The sequence below is a fragment of the Oncorhynchus masou genome, chromosome 5 (genome assembly GCF_036934945.1).
Source record: "Oncorhynchus masou masou isolate Uvic2021 chromosome 5, UVic_Omas_1.1, whole genome shotgun sequence".
NCBI classification, from domain to species: domain Eukaryota; kingdom Metazoa; phylum Chordata; class Actinopteri; order Salmoniformes; family Salmonidae; genus Oncorhynchus; species Oncorhynchus masou.
Window position 1 is genome coordinate 55,529,969 of NC_088216.1, and position 26,193 is coordinate 55,556,161.

General features: G+C 48.6%; 1 protein-coding gene across 4 annotated transcripts in view; it reads left to right on the forward strand.

Annotated features, from left to right (window-relative positions):
* Positions 1 to 26,193, forward strand: part of LOC135539899 (low-density lipoprotein receptor-related protein 1-like) — a 191,066-nt gene that overhangs the window by 70,214 nt on the left and 94,659 nt on the right. For all 4 annotated transcript variants that reach the window (XM_064966133.1, XM_064966135.1, XM_064966134.1 and 1 more), the window contains exons 3-6: positions 1,556 to 1,693; positions 11,658 to 11,777; positions 12,008 to 12,136; positions 12,705 to 12,965. In XM_064966133.1, coding sequence (XP_064822205.1) covers positions 1,556 to 1,693; positions 11,658 to 11,777; positions 12,008 to 12,136; positions 12,705 to 12,965 — 648 coding nt within the window. The remainder of the gene's footprint in view (positions 1 to 1,555; positions 1,694 to 11,657; positions 11,778 to 12,007; positions 12,137 to 12,704; positions 12,966 to 26,193) is intronic.

Below are 26,193 nucleotides of genomic sequence, written 5' to 3' on the forward strand. Positions count from 1 at the left end.
ATTAAAAGTCTGGAATTGTGAAACTGAGTTTAAATGTATTTGGCTAAGGTGTATGTATTCTTCTGACTTCAACTGTATGTTTATATTTTCTAATAGGCGTTAGTGTCGTAAATTAAAATCGTAAGCCCTCTGTTCAGCAACAATTTCACATTGAAATGTCTTTAACCTAATACAACTCCAAATGGATGTGGACAGGGGAGGACTGGGGAGATTTGAAACGTGATGTTTTGGGCGACAGACAGACTGGAGGATTGGCTGGTCCTGGGGAACAGTCAGTCTGGTGGCGTGGTTGGCCTCGAGTTCCAAATATAATCTGCTGAGTCATTCACTGAGTCCCACTTGTGGGCAAAGCCCTGTTTTGGTCTAGTCCACTGTAGCTGGGCAGCCCTGGGCAGGAGTCTTCGCTGAGGCCCTAAGCACTCTAGTAAGAAGACGATTAGCCTTTTAAACAGATTTCTATTAAATAAAGCAATACAGATGAAGCATCTCGGAGAGCGTAGCTTCCTCGAACAGGCCTTTCTGAACTACAGCTTCCTCGTCCTGGGGCATTATTGTGTTGCACTGTTTTGTTCCTGCCCATTAACAACACACCTGATTCAGTTAATCAAGGGCTTGGTGAGATGATCAATTGAATCTGAGGCGTCGCCTTCATTCTGGGCCAGAACAAATAGTGCACCCATGTGGGTCCCCAGGACCAAGAAACTCTGACCTACAGTCTAAACTTCACATTTCCCATTTGTTTAACCCCTCCTCTGCTTCCCTGTCTCGGCATACAGTACGTTGTCATACCACCAATTTCACACTGACCAGAGCTGAAGGCTGGTATTATTTTTTCCCCCCTCGTGTGTGTGTGTGTGTGTGGTAGTAATTTGGCCAATCTCAACCAGGGTAATGATGTGTTTGCACTTCCCCCTGCTGTGCCCTGACAAAGCAGACTCTTAGACAACGGTTCACTGTTTATTCCCCAAGAGTTGTACACGTTCCTCTGTGGTTGAACCTTTGTCTAAAACTGCTGCACAGGGCACATCTGTATATAGAATCAGGATGATGTGATGGAGTTTGAAGGAAGAGTGGTGGTAGAACACTACAACAGGGAAAGATTGGAAAGGAGAGGAGGGATAGAGGTTCATTGAAAAGGTGCAGTACAGGCCTTTGTTAATGTTGGTCGAAATCAGGGATCATCAACTGCATTCAGCCACATGCTTCTTGAGTGGATGGTCAGGGGGCTGAGATATAATTATAAATCATTTGTAGACTGAAAATGGATCGCAAGAAGCCCAAACAGAACACATTTGACTAAAGCATAATCATTTCAAACCTTGCTGACATTTTTATATTTTTATATCTCTATTATGGGTGGGAATATTTTCAGATTTCCAAAATTGAAATAACGGAACTGATTTGCTGGTGTTCTTACGGTCTTTTATGTCCAACATTAAAAAAACTAATTAAATACAAATATTATGTTTCTCAGAACTTGGGAGGCCAAATTAAATTGGACCGCCAGTTGGGGATCCCTGGTCTAAATCATGTTTTGTCCCTGCCTGTGTTTCAGGTCCGCACAGCCGTGTGTCGCGGTGCCCACCCAACGAGTACCAGTGTGGGGGGATAGAGCTGTGTATCCACATGAGCAAACTATGCAACGGCGTTCCGGACTGTACCGATGGCTGGGACGAGGGGCCGCACTGCAGAGGTACTGCACACACACCCACCCTCACTTCCTCCCTCCCTGCCTCTCCCTCCATCTCCCCCTATTCAAGTAGCCTGTACAGATAGTACAGTGCATTGTATTTGTCGCCTAACCCTCCCCCATACAATCTCCGCCCAGCCAGGGAATATTGCAGCATAACAATGAAGGGGAGGTGGCCTGGTCATGGCAGATTGATTCTAGCATGGCCATGCACTAAGGCTTACCGTCCTACCCCCACATTAATGTACACAGAACATACATGCTGCCCACATCAGACATTACTCCGTCTATAAAATTGAATTATGATTACGGATTACTGCAGATTTTACATGTAGAAAAACATATGTAGGATTATAATAAACTGATTTTTTTCCACCAAGCATTGTTGAATTCCCTTGGGGTTTTGCAAGTCTGGCTACCTACAGTATTTCTCCCATTTCTGGCCTATTCTGAACTATTATTGACCTGAATGTGCTTAATGTATAGGACAGAGTGGACAGACAAGTTATACATTAAAAAAAAATAATTTTAAATTAAGCAAATTGTTTGCCAAGGTCTTTGTCCTCGTCTAATGTAAGGCTATAGAAAGCTGTCCCCATTGCTCTCTTTTCCATTTCCCCCTCTCTCTAATCTTGGTACCACTCCTCTTACATCCCCCTCTTTAAATTAGCCCCCCCCCACCCCTTTCTCTCTCTTTCTGCCCATCTGTATTATCACACTGTTATGTTGTTTCTCATGGGAGGTGTTGTTGTCATGACTATACTGCCCATACCTTAGCTACAGCTCTGTAAGAAGGTTTGAGTGTTGGGTGTGAGTGTATAAAGCGGATCAGACTTCTAAACGTGTGTGTCAGTTTGTTTCTGTGTTCACACTGTGACTCTGGCTTTTCCAAAACAAAAACTGGGAGCACACTCATCATGATTATCCAGCCTTGATTACCTATTTTCCAAAATAACTGTGCCAACGAAAGTTCTTAACTGAAAACACGTGCTGATTCTGATTTGGTTGACTAAATGGAGAGAAAGAAAAACGGGACTGTGTGAAAAGCCAGTGGATCTTTATTGGACGGGTGAGCTAGAGGACAGGATGGCTGGATAGATTGGTGTTAGCTGAAGCACTAAAGGTTGTCTAATACCCATGGCTGGTACAATCCATGAATGGGTCATGGTTGGCCAACGGCATAAATTCGAAAGGGGGGTAAAAAAATAGTACCCTAGTACTAAGGGCTGGGAATTACCAGGGACCTCACGATACAATATTATCATGGTACTTAGCTGCCGATACGATATGTAATGTGATTCCATACTGCGATTTAATGTTCCAAACATAGTGCTCACCATGTCTGCTGCAGATGGACAAGAGCGAGCATGAGAAAATACATTTTGATCAGTCATGGAAAGAAAAGTGCTGAAAACATGTTGGCTCACTATTTAAAAAGAACAGGCTATAGGATGAAAAATACAAGAGTTTTTGTGCAAAATAGCAAATAATCTACCGAGCAAAAACAAACATTATTTTTTACAAATCGACATATGGAGTCTAAGTATCAATATAATATCGTTCAAAATAATATTGTGATATGTAACTACCAATTCCCCCCCCCCCTTCACTACCTAATACTAGACTAGAATATCTGAGTATCTGTTATACAGTGCTTCTGTACTGTGTGCACAGGGAAATGTCCACACCCGCATTCACTTCAATACATACTGTAGTCACACTAACACATACTCCCTCTCTTACACACACACACACACACACACACACACACACACACACACACACACACACACACACGTGTTAGTGTAACACTAGGATTTTAAGTGTGGTCAACACCACAACCACTTTGGATCCCATGAGACACCTGTCACCTCAATTCCCATCCTTCCATCCCTTCATCCTTCCACCCCTTCAGAAGGATTAAATATTTATGGCAGTAACACGGAGAGAGGCGGGAATCAAATTGTCATGCCGCTTCACGCTGGCAGGGCTTTGAGTGGTATGGGTGTGCGCATCTCCATAGGCCAGCTTTCATCTTCCCAGGTAGTCAAATGGCAGGTTAGTGGGGTTACCCATACTTCATACGTTCCTCATGGTTATCAGAGTGCTTACATCAATACCCCCCACCCTCCCAATGATGATTCCACAATTGTGTGAAGTTGGCTTTTGGGTGGTGGACCTTGTCTTGATACACACAGGAAACTGTTGAGCGTGGAAAAACACAGCAACGTTGCAGTTCTTGACACAACCGATGCACCTAATACCATAACCCCTGTTCAAAGGCACCGACATCTTTTGTATTGCCCATTCACCCTCTGAATGACACACATACGCAATCATGTCTCAAGGCTTGAAAATCCTTCTTTAACCTGTGTCCTCCCCATCTACACTGATTTTTATGTGGAATTAACAAGTGACATCAATAAGGGATCATAGCTTTCACCTGGATGCACCTGGTCAGTCTATGTCATGGATCGAGCAGGTGTCCTTTAATGTTTTATACATTCGTTGTACCTTGACCTGCAATGGGGCTTATGTCCCATTGGTGTTTCTGCGTCACGGTACCCCCATTGACATTGAGGTGGTGGTGTGATTTATGGGGGATCTTGTAAGTTACACCTGTTAGTGCTTTTACAGAGCTTTCAGAAGTTTGATAAAGCAATGTAGCTATGGATTGCCACCAGCAATGGGCAAATGTGCTGACTTGTGTTTCATATTTTGTGCTACTCAACGATACTGTTCTGAACTGTGGAAAACAAACAAGGAAGCCAGCTACTTTAGGTGCCCCACCTTTAAGAACAAACTCTTAATTTGAAACTTCAGTTCCCTCTACCTCTCTATTTCCCTCTCTCCCCTCTTCTCTCCCTTTCCCTCTACCTCTCTATCTACACTGCTCAAAAAATAAAGGGAACACTAAAATAACACATCCTAGATCTGAATGAAATATTCTTATTTAAATACTTTTTTCTTTACATAGTTGAATGTGCTGACAACAAAATCACACAAATTATCAATGGAAATCAAATTTATCAACCCATGGAGGTCTGGATTTGGAGTCCCACTCAAAATTAACGTGGAAAACCACACTACAGGCTGATCCAACTTTGATGTAATGTCCTTAAAACAAGTCAAAATGAGGCTCAGTAGTGTGTGTGGCCTCCACGTGCCTGTATGACCTCCCTACAATGCCTGGGCATGCTCCTGATGAGGTGGCGGATGGTCTCCTGAGGGATCTCCTCCCAGACCTGGACCAAAGCATCTGCCAACTCCTGGACAGTCTGTGGTGCAACGTGGCGTTGGTGGATGGCGCAAGACATGATGTCCCAGATGTGCTCAATTGGATTCAGGTCTGGGGAACGAGCGGGCCAGTCCATGGCATCAATGCCTTCCTCTTGCAGGAACTGCTGACACACTCCAGCCACATGAGGTCTAGCATTGTCTTGCATTAGGAGGAACCCAGGGCCAACTGCACCAGCATATGGTCTCACAAGGGGTCTGAGGATCTCATCTCAATACCTAATGGCAGTCAGGCTACCTCTGGCGAGCACATGGAGGGCTGTGCGGCCTCCCAAAGAAATGCCACCCCACACCATGACTGACCCACTGCCAAACTGGTCATGCTGGAGGATGTTGCAGGCAGCAGAACGTTCTCCACGGCGTCTCCAGACTGTCACGTCTGTCACATGTGCTCAGTGTGAACCTGCTTTCATCTGTGAAGAGCACAGGGCGCCAGTGGCGAATTTGCCAATCTTGGTGTTCTCTGGCAAATGCCAAACGTCCTGCACGGTGTTGGGCTGTAAGCACCACCCCCACCTGTGGACGTCGGACCCTCATACCACCCTCATGGAGTCTGTTTCTGACCGTTTGAGCAGACACATGCACATTTGTGGCCTGCTGGAGGTCATTTTGCAGGGGTCTGGCAGTGCTCCTCCTTGCACAAAGGCGGAGGTAGCGGTCCTGCTGCTGGGTTGTTGCCCTCCTACGGCCTCCTCCACGTCTCCTGATGTACTGGCCTGTCTCCTGGTAGCGCCCCCATGCTCTGGACACTACGCTGACAGACACAGCAAACCTTCTTGCCACAGCTCTCATTGATGTGCCATCCTGGATGAGCTGCACTACCTGAGCCACTCGTGTGGGTTGTAGACTCTGTCTCATGCTACCACTAGAATGAAAGCAATGCCAGCATTCAAAAGTGACCAAAACGTCAGCCAGGAAGCATAGGAACTGAAGTGGTCTGTGGTCACCACCTGCAGAACCACTCCTTTATTGGGGGTGTCTTGCGAATTGCCTATAATTTCCACCTGTTGTCTATTCCATTTGCACAGCAGCATGTGGAATTTATTGTCAATCAGTGTTGCTTCCTAAGTGGACAGTTTGATTTCACAGAAGTGTGATTGACTTGGAGTTACATTGTGTTGTTTAAGTGTTCCCTTTATTTTTTTGAGCAGTGTATTTCCCCCTCCCCTCTTCTCTCCCTTTCCTTCTACCTCTCATTCTCTTTCTCTCTCTTCTCTCTTTCCCCTCCTTTCTCTCCCCTCTCTGTACAGTGACAGTGTGAATGGGCTGATGTTGCCCTTAAATGGTGTGAGTGATAGATATTATCCAGGTCTAATGTGACCGCTGCTGTTTTGTCTCTGCTGCTCTGACTCAGAACACTGGCCCGGCATACACAGGTTTTCTCACAGGATGTAGTGGTGACAACTCATGACTCCGTGAGATGAGAGTTGTGTCATTGTGTGAGCGTGTGACAGCAATATTAAGGCGTGTATGAATGAATGATTCAATGTGTGTGGTTGTGTGTGTGTTTGAGGTCCGCCTTGGCACAGGCCTGTCCTGCCTATGAGGGATTGATTAGTGCCGGGCTGCAGTGTTTGCCTGTGGATTTCTCTCCCTGGTCAGGCACACAAAAACCCCATTGTGTATGTGATGGGGTGTGTGGATGCCCGTAGCTAGGGCCAGCTCTCTGTATATCCCTTTACCAACCACTAAACACCCACACACAACACACACACCTCACACAACCTACTCTCCCACTCACTAAAACCACCCACTCTTTAACATGCACACATACACTCCTACATGCACTGACTTCTCATCTCTTGGGTGTGAGTACAGTTCACTGGGTTTTGGGAGCATTGATTACCCATAGGAAGCTGAGAGGTGCACTTTTTCCAAGGCCCAGGGGCCCATTTTTTTTTTTTTTTTATCCCCAGGCTTTCCTGCTTCCCTATGCCCAGAGGCAAGCCCCCAGCTCTGGGTCTGGTGTGACACACTGTCCTATATGGCTAGAGCCTGGGCTACTGATTCCAACATATAAAATTACTTTTTTGCAGTTTTTAGTGATTTATTGTCCATGATGGAAAGACATATCTAAGGTAAAGATGATCAACCTAAACTCAGCAAAAAAGAAACGTCCTCTCACTGTCAACTGCGTTTATTTTCAGCGAACTTAATGTGTAAATATTTGATGAACATAAGATTCAACAACTGAAACATAAACTGAACAAGTTCCACAGAAATTAAATAATATGTCCCTGAACAAAGGGGGGGGGGGGGTCAAAATCAAAAGTAAGTCAGTCTCTGGTGTGGCCACCAGCTGCATTAAGTACTGCAGTGCATCATCTCCTCATGGACTTGCGGTTCAAGCTCAGTCAGATGATGCTGTGACACACCGCCCCAGACCATGACGGACCCTCCACATCCATATCGATCCTGCTCCAGAGTACAGGCCTCAGTGTAACGCTCATTCCTGCGACGATAAACACCAATCCGACCATCAACCCTGGTGAGACAAAACCGCGACTCGTCAGTGAAGAGCACTTTTTGCCAGTCCTGTCTGGTCCAGTGACAGTGGGTTTGTGCCCATAGGTGACATTGTTGCCGGTAATGTCTGGTGAGGACCTGCCTTACAACAGCCTACAAGACCTCAGTCCAGCCCCTCTCAGCCTATTGCGGACAGTCTGAGCACTGATGGAGGGATTGTGCGTTCCTGGTGTAACTCAGGCAGTTGTTACCATCCTGTACCTGTACCGCAGGTGTGATGTTCAGATGTACCAATCCTGTGCAGGTGTTACATGTGATCTGCCACTGCGAGGACAATCAGCTGTCTGTCCTGTTTCCCTGTAGCGCTGTCTTAGGTGTCTCACAGTACAGACATTGTAATTTATTGCCCTGGCCACATCTGCAGTCCTCATGCCTCCTTGCAGCATGCCTAAGGCACATTTACACATATGTGCAGGGATGCTGGGCATCTTTCTTTTGCTGTTTTTCAGAGTCAGTAGAAAGGCCTCTTTAGTGTCCTAAATTTTAATTGCCTACCGTCTGTAAGCTGTTAGTGTCTTAACGACCGTTCCACTGGTGCATGTTCATTAATTGTTTGGTTCATTGAACAAGCATGGGAAGCAGATTTTAAACCCTTTACAAGGAAGATCTGTGAAGTTATTTGGATTTTTACGAATTATCTTTGGAAGACGGGGTCCTGAAAAAGGGATGTTTCTTTTTTTGCTGAGTTTACATGGCAACAAACCTGAGCTAGGGAAAGGGAAGAGGATTCCGATTTGTATTTTTATTTATTATGATCCCCATTAGTGACAGCTAGTATTACTGAGGTCCGACACAACGAAAAATGCATTTCAGACAAAAGACTTTACAATCGACATTTAAAAACATTAACATGTAGTATGTGTTACACATACATGTCAGTACATACACACAACAAGTATGTCACATGGGGGAGAGGCGTTGTGCCGTGAGGTGTTGCTTAATTTGTTTATTTAAACCATGTTTGCTGTTCACTTGCTCTGTAAAAGATGGGAGTTGCATGCACTCATGGCTTTGTATAATACTGGACCTGGGGACTGTGAAAAGTCCCCTGGTGTCATGTCGGTGCTGTATGAAAGTTGACTACGTAAAAAATTGGGAATTTCCAAATAAAAAACCGGAGTGATGCATTCAGTCTTACCTCCAACAATAAGTCAGGAGAGACTGGCATGCATAGTATTAATAGTCAGTTGCACAACTGAATGCATTCAACCGAAATGTATCTTCCATTTTTAACCAAAACAGAGAGGTGGCGGGGCTGCCTTAACCTCTTGCGACGAGCAATCCGGGATCGTAATCATAGCCTTAAACGAATTAGCATAACGCAGCGGACATAAATACCCCTAGAAACTTTTCCTATTCATGAAAATCGCAAATGAAATGAAATAAATATATTCAAACACAAGCTTAGCCTTTTTTTGACAACACTGTCATCTCAGATTTTAAAAATATGCGTTACAGCCAACGCTAGACAAGCATTTGTGTAAGTTTATCATGGCATAATGCTATGCTAGGCTCTGCTGGCAGTAGGTAACATTTTCTCAAAAATAAGAAAAGCAATTAAATCATTTACCTTTGAAGAACTTCAGATGCTTTCACTCAGGAGACTCCCAGTTAGATAGCAAATGTTCCTTTTTTCCAAAAAGATTATTTTTGTAGGTGAAATAGCTCCCGTTTGTTCATCATGCTTGGCTGAGAATTCCACCGGAAAATGCTACAACTATAACGCCAAACTTTCAAAATTTGCTCCATAATATCGACAAACACGGCAAACGTTGTTTAGGATCCATCCTCAAGGTGTTTTTAACAAATATATTCGATAATATATCCATCTGCAATTGGTTTCTCATAAGAAGCGATTGGAAAACTGTCTACCTCAGTATTTTACGCAAGATTTTCTGCGGGAGACACCATGTGACCACTTGCTATATATGGTCTCTTACGGCTATTCTTCAATGTAAATGCGTAAAAAGACGTCACAATGCTGTAGACACCTTGGGGAATACGTGGAAAATGTAAGCTCATTCGTAGCTCATTCACAGCCATATAAGGAATCATTGGCATGAGGCGGTTTCAAAAAATGCGGCACTTCCTGGTTGGATTTTTATCTGGGTTTCACCTGTAACATCAGTTCTGTGGCACTCAGACTATCTTTGCTGTTTTGGAAACGTCAGTGTTTTCTATCCAAAGCTGTCAATTATATGCATAGTCGAACATCTTTTCGTGACATATCTTGTTTAAAACGTTTTTCATCCAAAAATTTTAATAGCGTCCCCTAATACATAACTGGTTTTGACATCATCAGAGCAGTAGTTGTTGGCGGCTATCTGCCTTGCTCAAGGGCTGAGCAAATTTTCCACCTTGCCAGTTCGGGTTTCGACAAGCAACTTTTTGGTTACTGTTCCAATGCTCTAACTGCTAGGCTACCTGCTGTCCCCAACTAGTCAGTCTTCCAGAGTTGTGAAAGCCAAGTAGGCTATTTGGCAGTGTAACGATGTGCACTGAGTCGGGAAGCAAGTTCAGGGAGTGAGTGTTTTAATAAATAAATGCAAAACAAGAAACATGAACAACGCACAGACTAAACACTGGAACAGAAACAATAACACCTAGGGAAGGAACCAAGAGGAGTTATTTATACCAGGCTGGTCGTTATGGCGAAAACCTTTTCACCATCGTTACGCGCACCTGCGCATCATCAGACTCACCTGGACTCCACCTCCCTGATTACCGTGTGTAGTAATCAGGGAGGTGATGGAGTTCAGGTGAGTCTGACGCGCAGGTGCGAGTAACGATGGTGAAAGGTCTGCACCATGACGACCAGCCTGGTCACCTAGAGGCTGGAGAGGGAGCACACGTGACAGGCAACAGACACAATGAGCAATGAGCGGCAGGGTAGCCTAGTGGTTAGAGCGTTGGACTAGTAACAAAAAGGTTGCAAGTTCAAATCCCCGAGCTGACAAGGTACAAATCTGTCGTTCTGCCCCTGAACAGGCAGTTAACCTACTGTTCCTAGGCAGTCATTGAAAATAAGAATTTGTTCTCGACTGACTTGCCTAGTTAAATAAAGGTAATAATAAATGAAAGTAACCTACTTTCATTGACCGCCCCATTATAACTGATTTATAAATCCATAATAATACATATATTACCACCTAATGTTGTGTTAGGTCTTTTTATTTATTTATTTTCTTGTGAACATTGCAAGTTTTGAACTTCTATTTGCTTTTTATGGCCTGTAGGCCTCATTGACTGGAGCTCATACAACTCGTTTTTGAGTAAAAAAGTAATGTATGGATTATTTTGACTATAAAAAATACTCAGATTAAATATATTGTGCTATTTATCACTGGCTACTTTTGTCAAAGTTTAACAAGGACTCTCCTCCTCACCAGTGTCATGATCAGATATGATCAACATCCTCACATACAGTATATCATTTGGTCATTGTGCTGCCCCAGAATGAATTGTGAGCAATGCCTCAAAAAAGCTTTATATACCAGAGCTGTGAGAAAAGTTCTATATATTATTGAAACAATGTTGCGATTGTAAGTGAGAATGACAACAGGTGTGGTTCCCGTGGGAGTTTCCATGGAAGCCAAGAAGGGGAGTGAGGTTGGGGTGGGGTGAGTGTCCTTCTGATGAATGGGCATGTGCCTGAACTCAATTTTATTCACTAATTGTAGTCTCACCCATTCATTTCTAATGTCTGGTCATTTTTTGACAGGGAACACCACAGGTGTATAAAAGTTAAATAAACCACCCAGAATTGTATGAAAATCATCCAAATGTATTTTGTGTGTTCAGGGGCCCTGTGTGGACAAAGTCATGGATCCTTATTAAATGAACTACATTTTTCAGAGCGAGAACTTGTAAATTGGTCCAATTCGACCGGAACACAGCAGGAGGCTTAAAGTAACATCCTTTTAATTACGGAATATTTATGAATTCCCCTTTTCTCTGTCATGCCAATACCCTCTTCCTGTGTCCTGCTCCCTTCTCCACCGCTCCTCCACTCATCTACCCTCTACCCTCTACCCTCCTCCAGCCCATCCATTGTTTCTACAGACATTGCCTCTCAATTGCTCCTCAAAGTGACTCTAACGTATCCTTTCCTATCTCTTCTCCCTCTCTCCCGGTCTCTCTACAGAATTCGCCGCCAACTGCACTCTGTCGAGTTGCCAGGACAACTGTTCGGTGACTCCGTCGGGCACTGCGTGTTACTGTAAGAGTGGATATGAAATAGGGCTGGACGGCAAAACATGTAAAGGTGAGTTCCACCAACCAGAACCTTTAGCCTTCTAGACACTGTGACAACCTACAGCCTGCTATTGGCTTTAAACAGTAGGCCTGGCCTATACCAGGTTTAACCTAATTGTAAAAGTCTAGTGGGCAATTATTCCTGGTCAAAGGACCATGAAAAAGAGTGCACAAATCCTCCATAACTATAGCTAACCAGTGATTGTCCCATGTGTAATATCTACTGTGTGTTGTGGCCAGATTTTGACGAGTGCAGTGTGTACGGGACCTGCAGCCAGTCCTGTACCAACACAGAGGGCTCGTACACCTGCAGCTGTGTGGAGGGCTACCTGCCTCAGCCCGACAACCGCTCCTGCAAGGCCAAAAATGGTAGGTATTAACCACCTGTCACCACTACCACCACTCATCTCTTTTTTTTCTTCCTCAACGGTCCCCTCAATGCTTTCCAGGGGGCTTTCAATCTAGTGTAAATATACTGTGTGGAGTTCTTATGACCTGTTGATGTAAGGGCGTTCTTCTGTTGAAGGAGGAGCGGACCAAAATGCAGCGTGGCATCTTTGATACATATTTAATGACGATTGAAAACGAACAATACAAAAACAACAAACGGAACGTGAAAACCTATACAGCCTATCCGGTGACAACAAACACAGAGACAGGAACAATCACCCACGAAATACTCAAAGAATATGGCTGCCTAAATATGGTTCCCAATCAGAGACAACGATAATCACCTGACTCTGATTGAGAACCGCCTCAGGCAGCCATAGACTACGCTATACACCCCACAAAACCCCAAGACGAAACACACCACAATAAACCCATGTCACACCTGGCCTGACCCAATAAATGAAGATAAACATAATATATTTTGACCAGGGTGTGACAGTTGACCACTTTGTTGATCACCTACCTTTACACACCACTCCTCTCCTAGTACCAGTAGAAAGGAACTCGGTGCTGCTGATCGCCAACAGTCAGAACATCCAGGCCACGTCTCTGAGCGGCACCACGATCAGCCTGCTGTCCACCACCACCAAGCAGACCACCGCCATGGACTTCCTCTACGCTCAGGAGCAGGTCTGCTGGATCCACGTGGGCGACTCACCCGCCTCCACCCACCTCAAGTGTGCCAAGATCCCCAACCTCAAGAGCTTCGCTGACGAGAGGGTCATCAACATCTCCCTCAGCCTGCACCGTGAGTACTATAGTACAATATAATACTACACAATACATCTCCCTCAGCCTGCACCATGAGGACTATTGTACAATATAATACTACACAATACATCAACATCTCCCTCAGCCTGCACCGTGAGTTCTATAGTACAATATAAGACTACACAATACATCACTCCCTCAGCCTGCACCGTGAGTACTATAGTACAATATAATACTACACAATACATCAACACCTCCCTCAGCCTGCACCGTGAGTTCTATAGTACAATATAATACTACACAATACATCAACATCTCCCTCAGCCTGCACCGTGAGTTCTATAGTACAATATAAGACTACACAATACATCACTCCCTCAGCCTGCACCGTGAGTACTATAGTACAATATAATACTACACAATACATCAACACCTCCCTCAGCCTGCACCGTGAGTTCTATAGTACAATATAATACTACACAATACATCAACATCTCCCTCAGCCTGCACCATGAGTACACTGTCGAAGAGTATGCCATACACTATGAAAGGTCACACCTTATTTTGGATAGTAAGTCCCATATAGATGGACAATCTGTTAATAAGCAACTTATTTAGGGTTAGGTTTAGAATAGGGTTCCCGAGTGGCGTAGAGGTCCCGGTTGTGATCCCGGGCTGTATCACAACCGGCCGTGATTGGGAGTCCCATAGGGCGGCGCACAATTGGCCCAGCGTCGTCCGGGTTTGGCCGGGGTAGGCTGTCGTTGTAAGTAAGAATTTGTTCATAACTGACTTGCCTAGTTAAATAAAAACGTACAACAAGGGTTAGGGTTTGTGGATGGTTAGTTTAAATTTTGTTGACAGTTATTGAACATCTACTGAAAATCTACATGGGACTATCCATATACAGTGTTACCCTATATGATAGTACTGTACAATATCAACATCTGCCTCACTATAGTATAATACACCTCACTTTGCCTGCACTGAGTGCACTGTAGGAGAGTATGGTACAGTAAGATACAGCATAGTATTACTCCGTAACTATACAGTACACTTTAGTACACTACATTGTATCATACCGCACTGCTCAAGTTGAGTAACAGTCAGATAATACACCATCAACAGCTACACCCTCAAGTACATTAACATCTACACTGTGAGAACAGCAAACAGTTAGTACAATAGAGTACCACCCTCTGTTACAGCATGAATAGTTGAGTGGAGTACACTGTTACAACACAGCAGGCACATTACATCATAGCATCAACATCTCCCTCTGTCTACCACCAACTCCAGTTGAATATGACACATACTGTGGCAGTTCTACACGTAGAGGAAGTGTGTGTGTGCCTGCAATTCGTGCGTGTTGGTGTGTTAACACTGTAGCCGGAGTTGTGTAACGGCCAGTTTGGAAAAATTCCGAAGCAATTTATCTTCCAGTAAAAAAAACTAAGAGGAAAAACAGAGCCTGTGGATCTAAGGAAAACCATGTGTGTATGAGCGTGTGTTTAGCTTATAGGTCCACCCCCCTCTCTCCCAGTCTCCCCTCCCTGTCCCATTTCCCCTCCCTCCACTCCCATCTTGCCTCCCTACCTCCCCCAGTTTACTGCACACTCATGGCCTGGTTTTAGAGGAGACTTTCCACTATGAAACAGAACAAAAACAGCACCACATCCAGTACTGGTACATACCTGTTTATTACAGGTCCCCTTGTGGACCACACTTGACAACATTACAGTTTTTAATGAGTATGATTAATTCACACACACTTCATATGTTCATAGTAGAAACGTATCAGCCCCCCCCCCCCCCCCCACACACACACACACACACACAGTGGTGGCCATAGCTGGTGTTCAGTGTGTCAGAACAGAGGCAGAGGGGGGTAAACAAGTAGACAGCTTTAATGCATCAACCTACAGAGACTAACCACACACACTCTCTACTGCGTGAGTTTAGAGATACTTCACCCCTGACCCTCAAACCACTATCCCTCCCCTTTCCCTCCCCCTCTCTCATCTCACCCCGTTCCTGTCTAATTGAGCAGTAGAGCCCTTCGGCTCGCCTTGCTGTGTATGTGTGCTGATTCTGAACCAAAGGAATGTGCAGGAAATTCCAACAGCTTCAGCTAGATTCTCCCCCTTTCTCTGCCTGACGCGCGCGCACACACACACCACATGGACACATAGGCACACATGGACACATAGGCACACATGGACACATGCACACATGGACACATAGGCACACATGGACACATAGGCACACATGGACACATAGGCACACATGGACACATAGGCACACATGGGACACACATATGATAGAGGCGCGCGCACACACATGGATACACATGTCTATCACACACACACACACCCATGAAGCAACACACACACAAGCAACAAAGACACACACACGGCTGCTCCAGTGTGCTGTGTTGTGAAGTGCTGCCTGCCCTTGTCAGAGTGGAGCGACAGGACCGGGGCTGTATTGCCGTGGCGAGGAAACAATAAATTGGCATTCCACTTCCTGCCACCACATCACCTACTTCCTGTTTCCAGAGTTATCGTGTGTGTGTGTAAAAACGAAAAAAATATAGCTCTTCTAAAACTGCCACAATTCTTTGGAGCATATGTTGTCTGTCTCCCCCTTATTGCTGTTATTTTCACAGAAACCCTTAGAATAGAAGCTACGACCTTTAGCTAGTTATCCATCCAATATGGATGTTGCATATTTTTTCTTTCTGTAATATGTAATATTTTATTTTCCTATCGGTGTATCAGATTGGAACCTTGACTGTGCACTAGAGATGTTGTTGGTAATATGACACTGTCTGAGGAGTGTTTGTCAACGCTCCAGTGCTATAGCTCGCCTAGCCCTCAGAGACGAAGCTAGGGAGAGTTGATAGTTTGCTGAGGCTCTTGGCGTGTGAGTGTGACAGCGAATGAACGGGCCTCGCTCGCTGAGTCGACGCGGCCCGGTCGAGCAGGCAGCCAATGGCAGTGGTCGTCACATAGGACATGAAGGGTTTGCGGTCGCAGTGATTCATGACCTCGGCATGCCACACAGATGAGCGGTCCAGATGTGCTCTTCCTGCTCTCTCTCTCGCTCTCTCTCTCTCATGCTCTGTTTTGTTCCTCACTTTCTCTGTGTGTGTATGCATATATATATATATATATATCTTACCTCCAATACTTACCAAAGTTGACTGGGGCAGCTCTAGCAGAGCAGAAATTTGACGAACAGACTTGTTGGAAAGGTGACACCTTATGACGATGCCACATTGAAAGTCACTGAGCTCTTTCGTAAGGCCCTTCTCCAACCATTGTTTGTCTATGGAGATTGCATGGCGGTGTACTCAATTTTCTACACCTGTCAGCAACGGGTATAGATGAAATAGCCGTATCCACTCATTTGAAGCGGTGTCCGCAGTACTTGTGTATAATTGTACGCGGTCCGCTGCAACTTTTCTTCACAATACAACAGGCTCCTTCTGTTCAGAACAACACAGAATGTCATCTTGTAGCTGTACATCAAACATAGTGATCATGAATGTTAACGCTGTAAATGAGTTTTATGATATGGAAATGTGAAGTGAATGTTTGGACTCACAGGTGTTTGGCTTGTATGACATCAAAGCGGTATTTTATTATAATCATTAACGTCTCATCTTTCAAAATTTACTTAAGAGTCCTCTTAATTTACAGCAAGTCCCTCACTCAGACAAAACAATTTCAAAAGTTGCCCAATTAGCAGGAGGGATTGGGTCAACTTTTTGTTGCAAGCGGTGCGCAAGTTCAAAACGTTTGTCAGTCAACCTGTGAAGCGCAGCGCCAGAGCTCTGACGTCGTGTGTGTGTGTGTATATAGCATGTCACTGTACAACCACTGCATTCAGTTTAGGCACTTATCAGTGTCCAAATCAGCCATTTTCAACCCGTTTACCGGTACGAGTGTAAAGGGCTACGTCTTTAACCCAAAATGTGAATAATCCACTGTTATTAACAGCGTTTTATAAGCACGGAATAATCCCTTTTTTAAAAACAATCACACTTGCCTAACACTTTAGCCGAACAGACTGGTGATGGGTGATGGGTGGATTGTGGATGTGGGAATGTGCTTCCGCGTAAAGGAGCTAATTGGTCAAAGGCAGGCGCGTGCCTGGTAAAGCATTCTTTGCTCTAACCCCCTACCCAATCAGTGACCTGACCTCACTAAAGTACATCGCCAGGGAGGGAAGCTCCTCACAGACAGCCACACAGGGCCAGGGCAGGCCCCAGATTAGCCACTAACTAACACTGTGCCTGCCTACACAGCCATCAATGCACTGCCACCCCTACTGGGTGTTACAGTACTGGGAAGCCCTCATTAAAAGATAAAAATAAACAATGTCTAGGTTACTGGGACAGAGAGGCTGGGCGGAAATGAGTAGGTTTAATGATGATCTTTAACAAGGGGATTTGAGTTAAGACCATGTCTAGCTGTACACTAGCTTTAGTTGGGGGGGGGGGGGTTTAAAAGATTAGGTCTGTGTAGCAGTCTCCTCTTGACTGGAGGCCCCAATGTCTGAGCCATGTCTAGCTATGTAAAATGGCTGTTTGTGAAAACCCAGATATCTGTATTTTAGTACATTGTATTGTATTGGAGTGTGTGTGTGTGTGTGTGTGTGTGTGTGTGTGTGTGGTCACCTATCCTAAGTACTGTAGGATGGAGCTGGCACTACGTAATACACCTATCATAGTGTTACCAACTCTGTCAGCTAGCCTTAAGTTAATGGTTTAATTGATTCTAAGGCCAGTTTGATTAGCTTGAGTGTTTTAAGGATTCCATGGTAAAGCAGCAGTCGGGGTTATGGTGAAGTAATGGGGGAGGGGGGTTATGGTGACGTAATGGGGAGGGGGTTATGGTGACGTAATGGGGATGGGGGGGGTTATGGAGACGTAATGGGGAGGGGGGTTATGGTGACGTAATGGGGAGGGGGGTTATGGTGACGTAATGGGGAGGGGGTTATGGTGACGTAATGGGGAGGGGGGTTATGGTGACGTAATGGGGAGGGGGTTATGGTGACGTAATGGGGAGGGGGTTATGGTGACGTAATGGGGAGGGGGTTATGGTGACGTAATGGGGAGGGGGGTTATGGTGACGTAATGGGGAGGGGGTTATGGTGACGTAATGGGGATGGGGGGGGTTATGGTGACGTAATGGGGAGGGGGTTATGGTGACGTAACGTATGGGGAGGGGGGTTATGGTGACGTAAGGGGGTTATGGTGACGTAAGGGGGTTATGGTGACGTAAGGGGGTTATGGTGACGTAAGGGGGTTATGGGGACGTAAGGGGGTTATGGGGACGGTAATGATGGGGAAGGGGGTTATGGCGACGTAATGGGGAAGGGGGTTATGGTTATGGGGGTGATTTGTAATGGGGGGGGTTATGGGGGTGATTTGTAAGGGGGTTATGGGGGTGATTTTGTAAGGGGGTTATGGGGGTGATTTGTAAGGGGGTTATGGTGAATGGTGATGGGGTGAATGGTGATGGGGAAGGGTGAATGGGGAAGGGGAAGGGTGATGGGTGATGGGGAAGGGTGATGGTGATGGGTGATGGTGATGGGGAATGGTGGTGGGGATGAGTGGTGGGGATGAGTGATGGGGATGAGTGATGGTGAGGGGGATGAGTGATGGTGAGGGGGATGAGTGATGGTGGGGGGGGGATGAGTGATGGATGAGTGATGGTGAGGGGGATGAGTGATGGTGAGGGGGATGAGTGATGGATGAGTGATGGTGAGGGGGATGAGTGATGGTGAGGGGGATGAGTGATGGTGAGGGGGATGAGTGATGGTGAGGGGGATGAGTGATGGGGAAGGGGTGATGGTAATGATTTGGAAGGGGTGATTTGGAAGGGGTAAGTGGGGAAGGGGTGATTTGGAAGGGGTAAGGGGGAAGGGGTGATTTGGAAGGGGTGATTTGGAAGGGGTGATTTGGAAGGGGTAAGGGGGAAGGGGTGAGGGGGAAGGGGTGATGGTGATTAGTGATGGGGGTTATGGGGAAGTAATGGGGAAGGGGGTTATGGAAGGGGGTGATTTGTAAGGTGGAAGGGGTGATGGGGGTGATTTGTAAGGGGGAAGGGGTGATGGGGAAGGGGGGAAGGGATGATGGGGAAGGGGGAAGGGGGTGATTGGTGATTGGGGAAGGGGGTGATTGGTGATTGGGGAAGGGGGTGATTGGGGAAGGGGGTGATTGGTGATTGGGGAAGGGGGTGATTGGTGATGGGGAAGGGGGTGATTGGTGATTGGGGAAGGGGGTGATTGGTGATGGGGAAGGGGGTGATTGGTGATTGGGGAAGGGGTGATTGGTGATGGGGAAGGGGATGATGGTGATTAGTGATGGGGAAAGGGGTTATGGGGAAGGGGTTATGGGGAAGTAATGGGGAAGGGGGTTATGGAAGGGGGTGATTAGTGATGGGGAAGGGGTGATGGTGATTAGTGATGGGGAAGGGGGTGATTAGTGATGAAGGGGGTGATGGGGATTAGTGATGGGGAAGGGGGTGATGGGGATTAGTGATGCGGAAGGGGGTGATGTGGAAGGGGGGGAAGGGGGATGATGGGGAAGTAATGGGGTGATGGGGAAGTAATGGGGTGATGGGGAAGGGGGTAATGGGGTTATGGTGAAGGAAGGTGGTAAAGGGGTTATGGTGAAGTAATGGGGAAGGGGGTGGGGGAAGGGGGTGATGGTGATTTGTAATGGGGAAGGGGGAAGGGGTGATGGTGATTTGTAATGGGGAAGGGGGGAAGGGGGTGATGGTGAAGTAGGGGGAAGGGGGTGATGGTGATTAGTGATGGGGAAGGGGGTGATGGGGAAGTACTGGGGAAGGGGGAAGTACTGGGGAAGGGAGTGATGGGGAAGTAATGGGGAAGGGGGTGATGGTGAAGTAATGGGGAAGTAATGGGGAAGGGGGTGATGGTGAAGTAATGGGGAAGGGGGTGATGGTGGGGTAATGGGGAAGGGGGTGATGGTGAAGTAATGGGGAAGGGTTGATGGTGAAGGGGGTGATGGTGAAGTAATGGGGAAGGGGGTGATGGTGAAGTAATGGGGAAGGGGGTGATGGGGAAGGGGGTGATGGTGGGGTAATGGGGAAGGGGGTGATGGTGAAGTAATGGGGAAGGGTTGATGGTGAAGGGGTGATGGTGAAGTAATGGGGAAGGGGGTGATGGTGAAGTAATGGGGAAGGGGGTGATGGTGGGGTAATGGGGAAGGGGGTGATGGTGGGGTAATGGGGAAGGGGATGATGAAGTAATGGGGAGGTGGTGAAGTGATGGGGAAGGGGGTGATGGGGAAGGGGGTAATGGGGAAGGGGTGATGGGGAAGGGGGTGATGGGGAAGGGGTAATGGGGAAGGGGTAATGGGGAAGGGGGGTGATGGGGAAGGGGTGATGGGGGTGATTTGTAATGGGGAAGGGGTGATGGGGGTGATTTGTAAGGGGGGAAGGGGTGATGGGGGTGATTTGTAAGGGGGAAGGGGTGATGGGGGTGATTTGTATGGGGAAGGGGTGATGGGGGTGATTTGTAAGGGGGAAGGGGTGATGGGGGTGATTTGTAAGGGGAAGGGGTGATGGGGGTGATTTGTAAGGGGGAAGGGGTGATGGGGGTGATTTGTAAGGGGGAAGGGGTGATGGGGGTGATTTAGAAGGGGGAAGGGGTGATGGGGGTGATTTGTAAGGGGAAGGGGTGATGGGGGTGATTTGTAAGGGGAAGGGGTGATGGGGTGATTTGTAAGGGGGAAGGGGTGATGGGGGTGATTTGTAAGGGGGAAGGGGTGATGGGGGTGATTTGTAAGGGGGAAGGGGTGATGGGGGTGATTTGTAAGGGGGAAGGGGTGATGGGGGTGATTTGTAAGGGGAAGGGGTGATGGGGGTGATTTGTAAGGGGGAAGGGGTGATGGGGGTGATTTGTAAGGGGGAAGGGGTGATGGGGTGATTTGTAAGGGGGAAGGGGTGATGGGGGTGATTTGTAAGGGGAAGGGGTGATGGGGGTGATTTGTAAGGGGGAAGGGGTGATGGGGGTGATTTGTAAGGGGGAAGGGGTGATTTGTAAGGGGGAAGGGGTGATTTGTAAGGGGGAAGGGGTGATTTGTAAGGGGGAAGGGGTGATGGGGGTGATTTGTAAGGGGAAGGGGTGATGGGGGTGATTTGTAAGGGGGAAGGGGTGATGGGGGTGATTTGTAAGGGGGAAGGGGTGATGGGGGTGATTTGTAATGGGGAAGGGGTGATGGTGGAAGGGGTGATTTGTAAGGGGGAAGGGGTGATGGGGGTGATTTGTAAGGGGAAGGGGTGATGGGGGTGATTTGGGGGGGAAGGGGTGATGGGGGTGATTTGATTTGGGGGGAAGGGGTGATGGGGTGATTTGTGAAGGGGGAAGGGGTGATGGGGGTGATTTGTAATGGGGAAGGGGTGATGGGGGAAGGGGAAGGGGTGATGGGGAAGGGGGATTGGGGAAGGGGTGATGGGGGAAGGGGGTGATTGGTGATGGGGAAGGGGTGATTTGTGATGGGGAAGGGGTGATGGGGAAGGGGGAAGGGGTGATTGGGGAAGGGGGTGATGGGGAAGGGGGTGGGTGATGGGGAAGGGGGTGATGGGGAAGGGGGTGATTGGTGATGGGGAAGGGGAAGGGGGATTGAAGGGGAAGGGGGTGATTGGTGATGGGGAAGGGGTGATTGGTGATTGGGGAAGGGGGTGATTGGTGATGGGGAAGGGGTGATTGGTGGGTGATGAAGGGGTGATGGGGAAGGGGGTGATTGGTGATGGGGAAGGGGGGGGGTGATTGGTGATTGGTGATTGGGGAAGGGGTGATTGGTGATTGGGAAGGGGGTGATTGGTGATTGGGGAAGGGGGTGATTGGTGATTGGGGAAGGGGGTGATTGGTGATTGGGGAAGGGGGTGATTGGTGATGGGGGATGATTGGTGATTGGGGAAGGGGGTGATTGGGGAAGGGGGTGATGGAAGGGGTGAAGGGGAAGGGGGTGATTGGTGATGGGGAAGGGGGTGAAGGGGTGAATGGGGAAGGGGTGATTGGTGATGGGGAGGGGGAGGGGGTGATTGGTGATTGGGGAAGGTGGGTGAAGGGGGTGATTGATTGGGGAAGGGGTGATTGGGGAAGGGGTGATTGGTGATTGGGGAAGGGGTGATTGGTGATTGGGGAAGGGGTGATTGGTGATTGGGGAAGGGGGTGATTGGTGATTGGGGAAGGGGGGGGTGATTGGTGATGGGGGGGTGATGGGGGAAGGGGGTGATGGGGTGATGAAGGGGGGGGGAAGGGGAAGGGGGTGATTGGTGATGGGGAAGGGGAAGGGGGTGAAGGGGAAGGGGGTGATTGGTGATGGGGAAGGGGGAGGGGGTGATTGGTGATGGGGAAGGGGGTGATTGGTGATGGGGAAGGGGGTGATTGGTGATTGGGGAAGGGGGTGATTGGTGATTGGGGAAGGGGGTGATTGGTGATTGGGGAAGGGGTGATTGGGGAAGGGGGGTGATTGGTGATTGGGGAAGGGGGTGATTGGTGATTGGGGAAGGGGGTGATTGGTGATTGGGGAAGGGGTGATTGGTGATGGGGAAGGGGGTGATTGTGGGGTGATTGGGGAAGGGGTGATTGGGGAAGGGGGTGATGGGGGAAGGGGTGAAGGGGGGAAGGGGGTGATTGGGGAAGGGGTGATTGGGGGAAGGGGTGAAGGGGAAGGGGGTGATTGGTGATGGGGAAGGGGAAGGGGGTGAAGGGGAAGGGGTGATTGGGGAAGGGGTGAAGGGGAAGGGGGTGATTGGTGATGGGGAAGGGGAGGGGGTGATTGGGGAAGGGGGTGATTGGTGATGGGGAAGGGGGTGATTGGTGATGGGGAAGGGGGTGATTGGTGATTGGGGAAGGGGGTGATTGGGGAAGGGGGTGATTGGTGATGGGGAAGGGGGTGATTGGTGATTGGGGAAGGGGGTGATTGGTGATGGGGAAGGGGATGATGGTGATTAGTGATGGGGAAAGGGGTTATGGGGAAGGGGGTTATGGGGAAGTAATGGGGAAGGGGGTTATGGAAGGGGGTGATTTGTAAGGGGGAAGGGGTGATGGTGATTAGTGATGGTGAAGGGGGTGATGGTGATTAGTGATGGGGAAGGGGGTGATTAGTGATGAAGGGGGTGATGTGGAAGGGGGGGAAGGGGGATGATGGGGAAGTAATGGGGTGATGGGGAAGGTGGTGATGGGGAAGTAATGGGGTGATGGGGAAGGGGGTAATGGGGTTATGGTGAAGGAATGGGGAAGGGGTGATGGTGAAGTAATGGGGAAGGGGATGGGGAAGGGGGTGATGGTGATTTGTAATGGGGAAGTAATGGGGAAGGGGTGATGGTGAAGTAGGGGGAAGGGGTGATGGTGATTAGTGATGGGGAAGGGGTGATGGGGAAGGGGGTGATGGAAAGTAATGGGGAAGGGGTGATGGAGATTTGTAATGGGGAAGGGGGTGATGGTGATTAGTGATGGGGAGGGGGTGATGGGGAAGTACTGGGGAAGGGGTGATGGGGAAGGGAAGTAATGGGGAAGTGATGGGGAAGGGGTGATGGTGAAGTAATGGGGAAGGGGATGATGGGGAAGTAATGGGGAAGGGGGTGATGGGGAAGGGGGTGATGGTGAAGTAATGGGTAAGGGGATGATGGTGAAGTAATGGGTAAGGGGGTGATGGGGAAGGGGGTGATGGGGAAGGGGGTGATGGTGGGGTAATGGGGAAGGGTTGATGGTGAAGGGGGTGATGGTGAAGTAATGGGGAAGGGGGTGATGGTGAAGTAATGGGGAAGGGGTGATGGTGAAGTAATGGGGAAGGGGTGATGGTGAAGTAATGGGGAAGGGTTGATGGTGATGGTGGGGAATGGGGAAGGGGGTGATGGTGAAGTAATGGTGAAGTAATGGGGAAGGGGTGATGGTGAAGTAATGGGGAAGGGGGTGATGGGGAAGGGGGTAATGGTGGGGTAATGGGGAAGGGGGTGATGGTGAAGTAATGGGGAAGGGGTGATGGTGAAGTAATGGGGAAGGGGGTGATGGGGAAGGGGGTGATGGTGGGGTAATGGGGAAGGGGTGATGGTGAAGTAATGGGGAAGGGGGTGATGGTGAAGTAATGGGGAAGGGGGTGATGGGAAGGGGTAATGGGGAAGGGGGTGATGGTGGGGTAATGGGGAAGGGGGTGATGGTGGGGTAATGGGGAAGGGGGTGATGGTGAAGTAATGGGGAAGGGGGTGATGGTGGGGTAATGGGGAAGGGGTGATGGTGAAGTAATGGGGAAGGGGGTGATGGTGGGGTAATGGGGAAGGGTGATGGTGGGGTAATGGGGAAGGGGTAATGGGGAAGGGGTGATGGTGGGGTAATGGGGAAGGGGGTGATGGTGGGGTAATGGGGAGGTGGTGATGGTGAAGTAATGGGGAAGGGGGTGATGGGGAAGTAATGGGGAAGGGTTGATGGGGAAGGGGGTGATGGTGGGGTAATGGGGAAGGGGGTGATGGTGAAGTAATGGGGAAGGGGGTGATGGTGGGGTAATGGGGAAGGGGGTGATGGTGGGGTAATGGGGAAGGGGGATGATGGGGAAGGGGGGGATGGTGAAGTAATGGGGAAGGGGGTGATGGTGAAGTAATGGCGAAGGGGGTGATGGGGAAGGGGGTGATGGTGGGGTGATGGTGAAGTAATGGGGAAGGGGGTGATGGTGAAGTAATGGGGAAGGGGGTGATGGGGAAGGGTGTGGTGATGGGGAAGGGTGTGGGGAAGGGGGTGATGGTGAAGTACTGGGGAAGGGGAAGTACTGGGGAAGGGGGTGATGGGGAAGGGCGTGATGGTAAAGTAATGGGGAAGGGGGTTATGGTGAAGTAATGGGGAAGGGGGCTATGGTGAGGTAATGGGGAAGGGGGTTATGGTGAAGTAATGGGGAAGGGGATGATGGTGAAGTAATGGGGAGGTGGATGATGGGGAAGGGGATGATGGTGAAGTAATGGGGAAGGGGATGATGGTGAAGTAATGGGGAAGGGGGTTATGGTGAGGTAATGGGGAAGGGGGTTATGGGAAAGTAATGGGGAAGGGGGTTATGGTAAAGTAATGGGGAAGGGGGTGATGGTGAAGTAATGGGGAAGGGGATGATGGTGAAGTAATGGGGAAGGGGGTTATGGTGAGGTAATGGGGAAGGGGGTTATGGGAAAGTAATGGGGAAGGGGGTTATGGGAAAGTAATGGGGAAGGGGGTTATGGTAAAGTAATGGGGAAGGGGGTGATGGGGAAGTAATGGGGAAGGGGGTGATGGTGAAGTAATGGGGAAGGGGGTGATGGTGAAGTAATGGGGAAGGGGGTGATGGTGAAGTAATGGGGAAGGGGGTGATGGTGGGGTAATGGGGAAGGGGGTGATGGTGGGGTAATGGGGAAGGGGGTGATGGTGGGGTAATGGGGAAGGGGATGATGAAGTAATGGGGAGGTGGTGATGGTGAAGTAATGGGGAAGGGGGTGATGGGGAAGTAATGGGGAAGGGTTGATGGGGAAGGGGGTGATGGTGGGGTAATGGGGAAGGGGGTGATGGTGAAGTAATGGGGAAGGGGGTGATGGTGGGGTAATGGGGGGGTGATGGCGAAGGGGTGATGGGGAAGGGGTGATGGGGAAGGGGGTGATGGTGGGGTGATGGGGAAGGGGTGATGGTGAAGTAATGGGGAAGGGGGTGATGGTGAAGTAATGGGGAAGGGGTGGGGGGAAGGGTGTGGTGATGGGGAAGGGGTGATGGTGAAGTAATGGCGAGGGGGTGATGGCGAGGGGGTGATGGGGAAGGGGGTGATGGGGAAGGGGGTGATGGTGGGGTGATGGGGAAGGGGGTGATGGTGAAGTAATGGGGAAGGGGGTGATGGTGAAGTAATGGGGAAGGGGGTGATGGGGAAGGGTGTGGTGATGGGGAAGGGTGTGATGGTGAAGTACTGGGGAAGGGGGAAGTACTGGGGAAGGGGGTGATGGGGAAGGGCGTGATGGTAAAGTAATGGGGAAGGGGGTTATGGTGAAGTAATGGGGAAGGGGGCTATGGTGAGGTAATGGGGAAGGGGGTTATGGTGAAGTAATGGGGAAGGGGATGATGGTGAAGTAATGGAGGTGGATGATGGGGAAGGGGATGATGGTGAAGTAATGGGGAAGGGGGTTATGGTGAGGTAATGGGGAAGGGGGTTATGGGAAAGTAATGGGGAAGGGGGTAATGGTAATGTAATGGGGAAGGGGGTGATGGTGAAGTAATGGGGA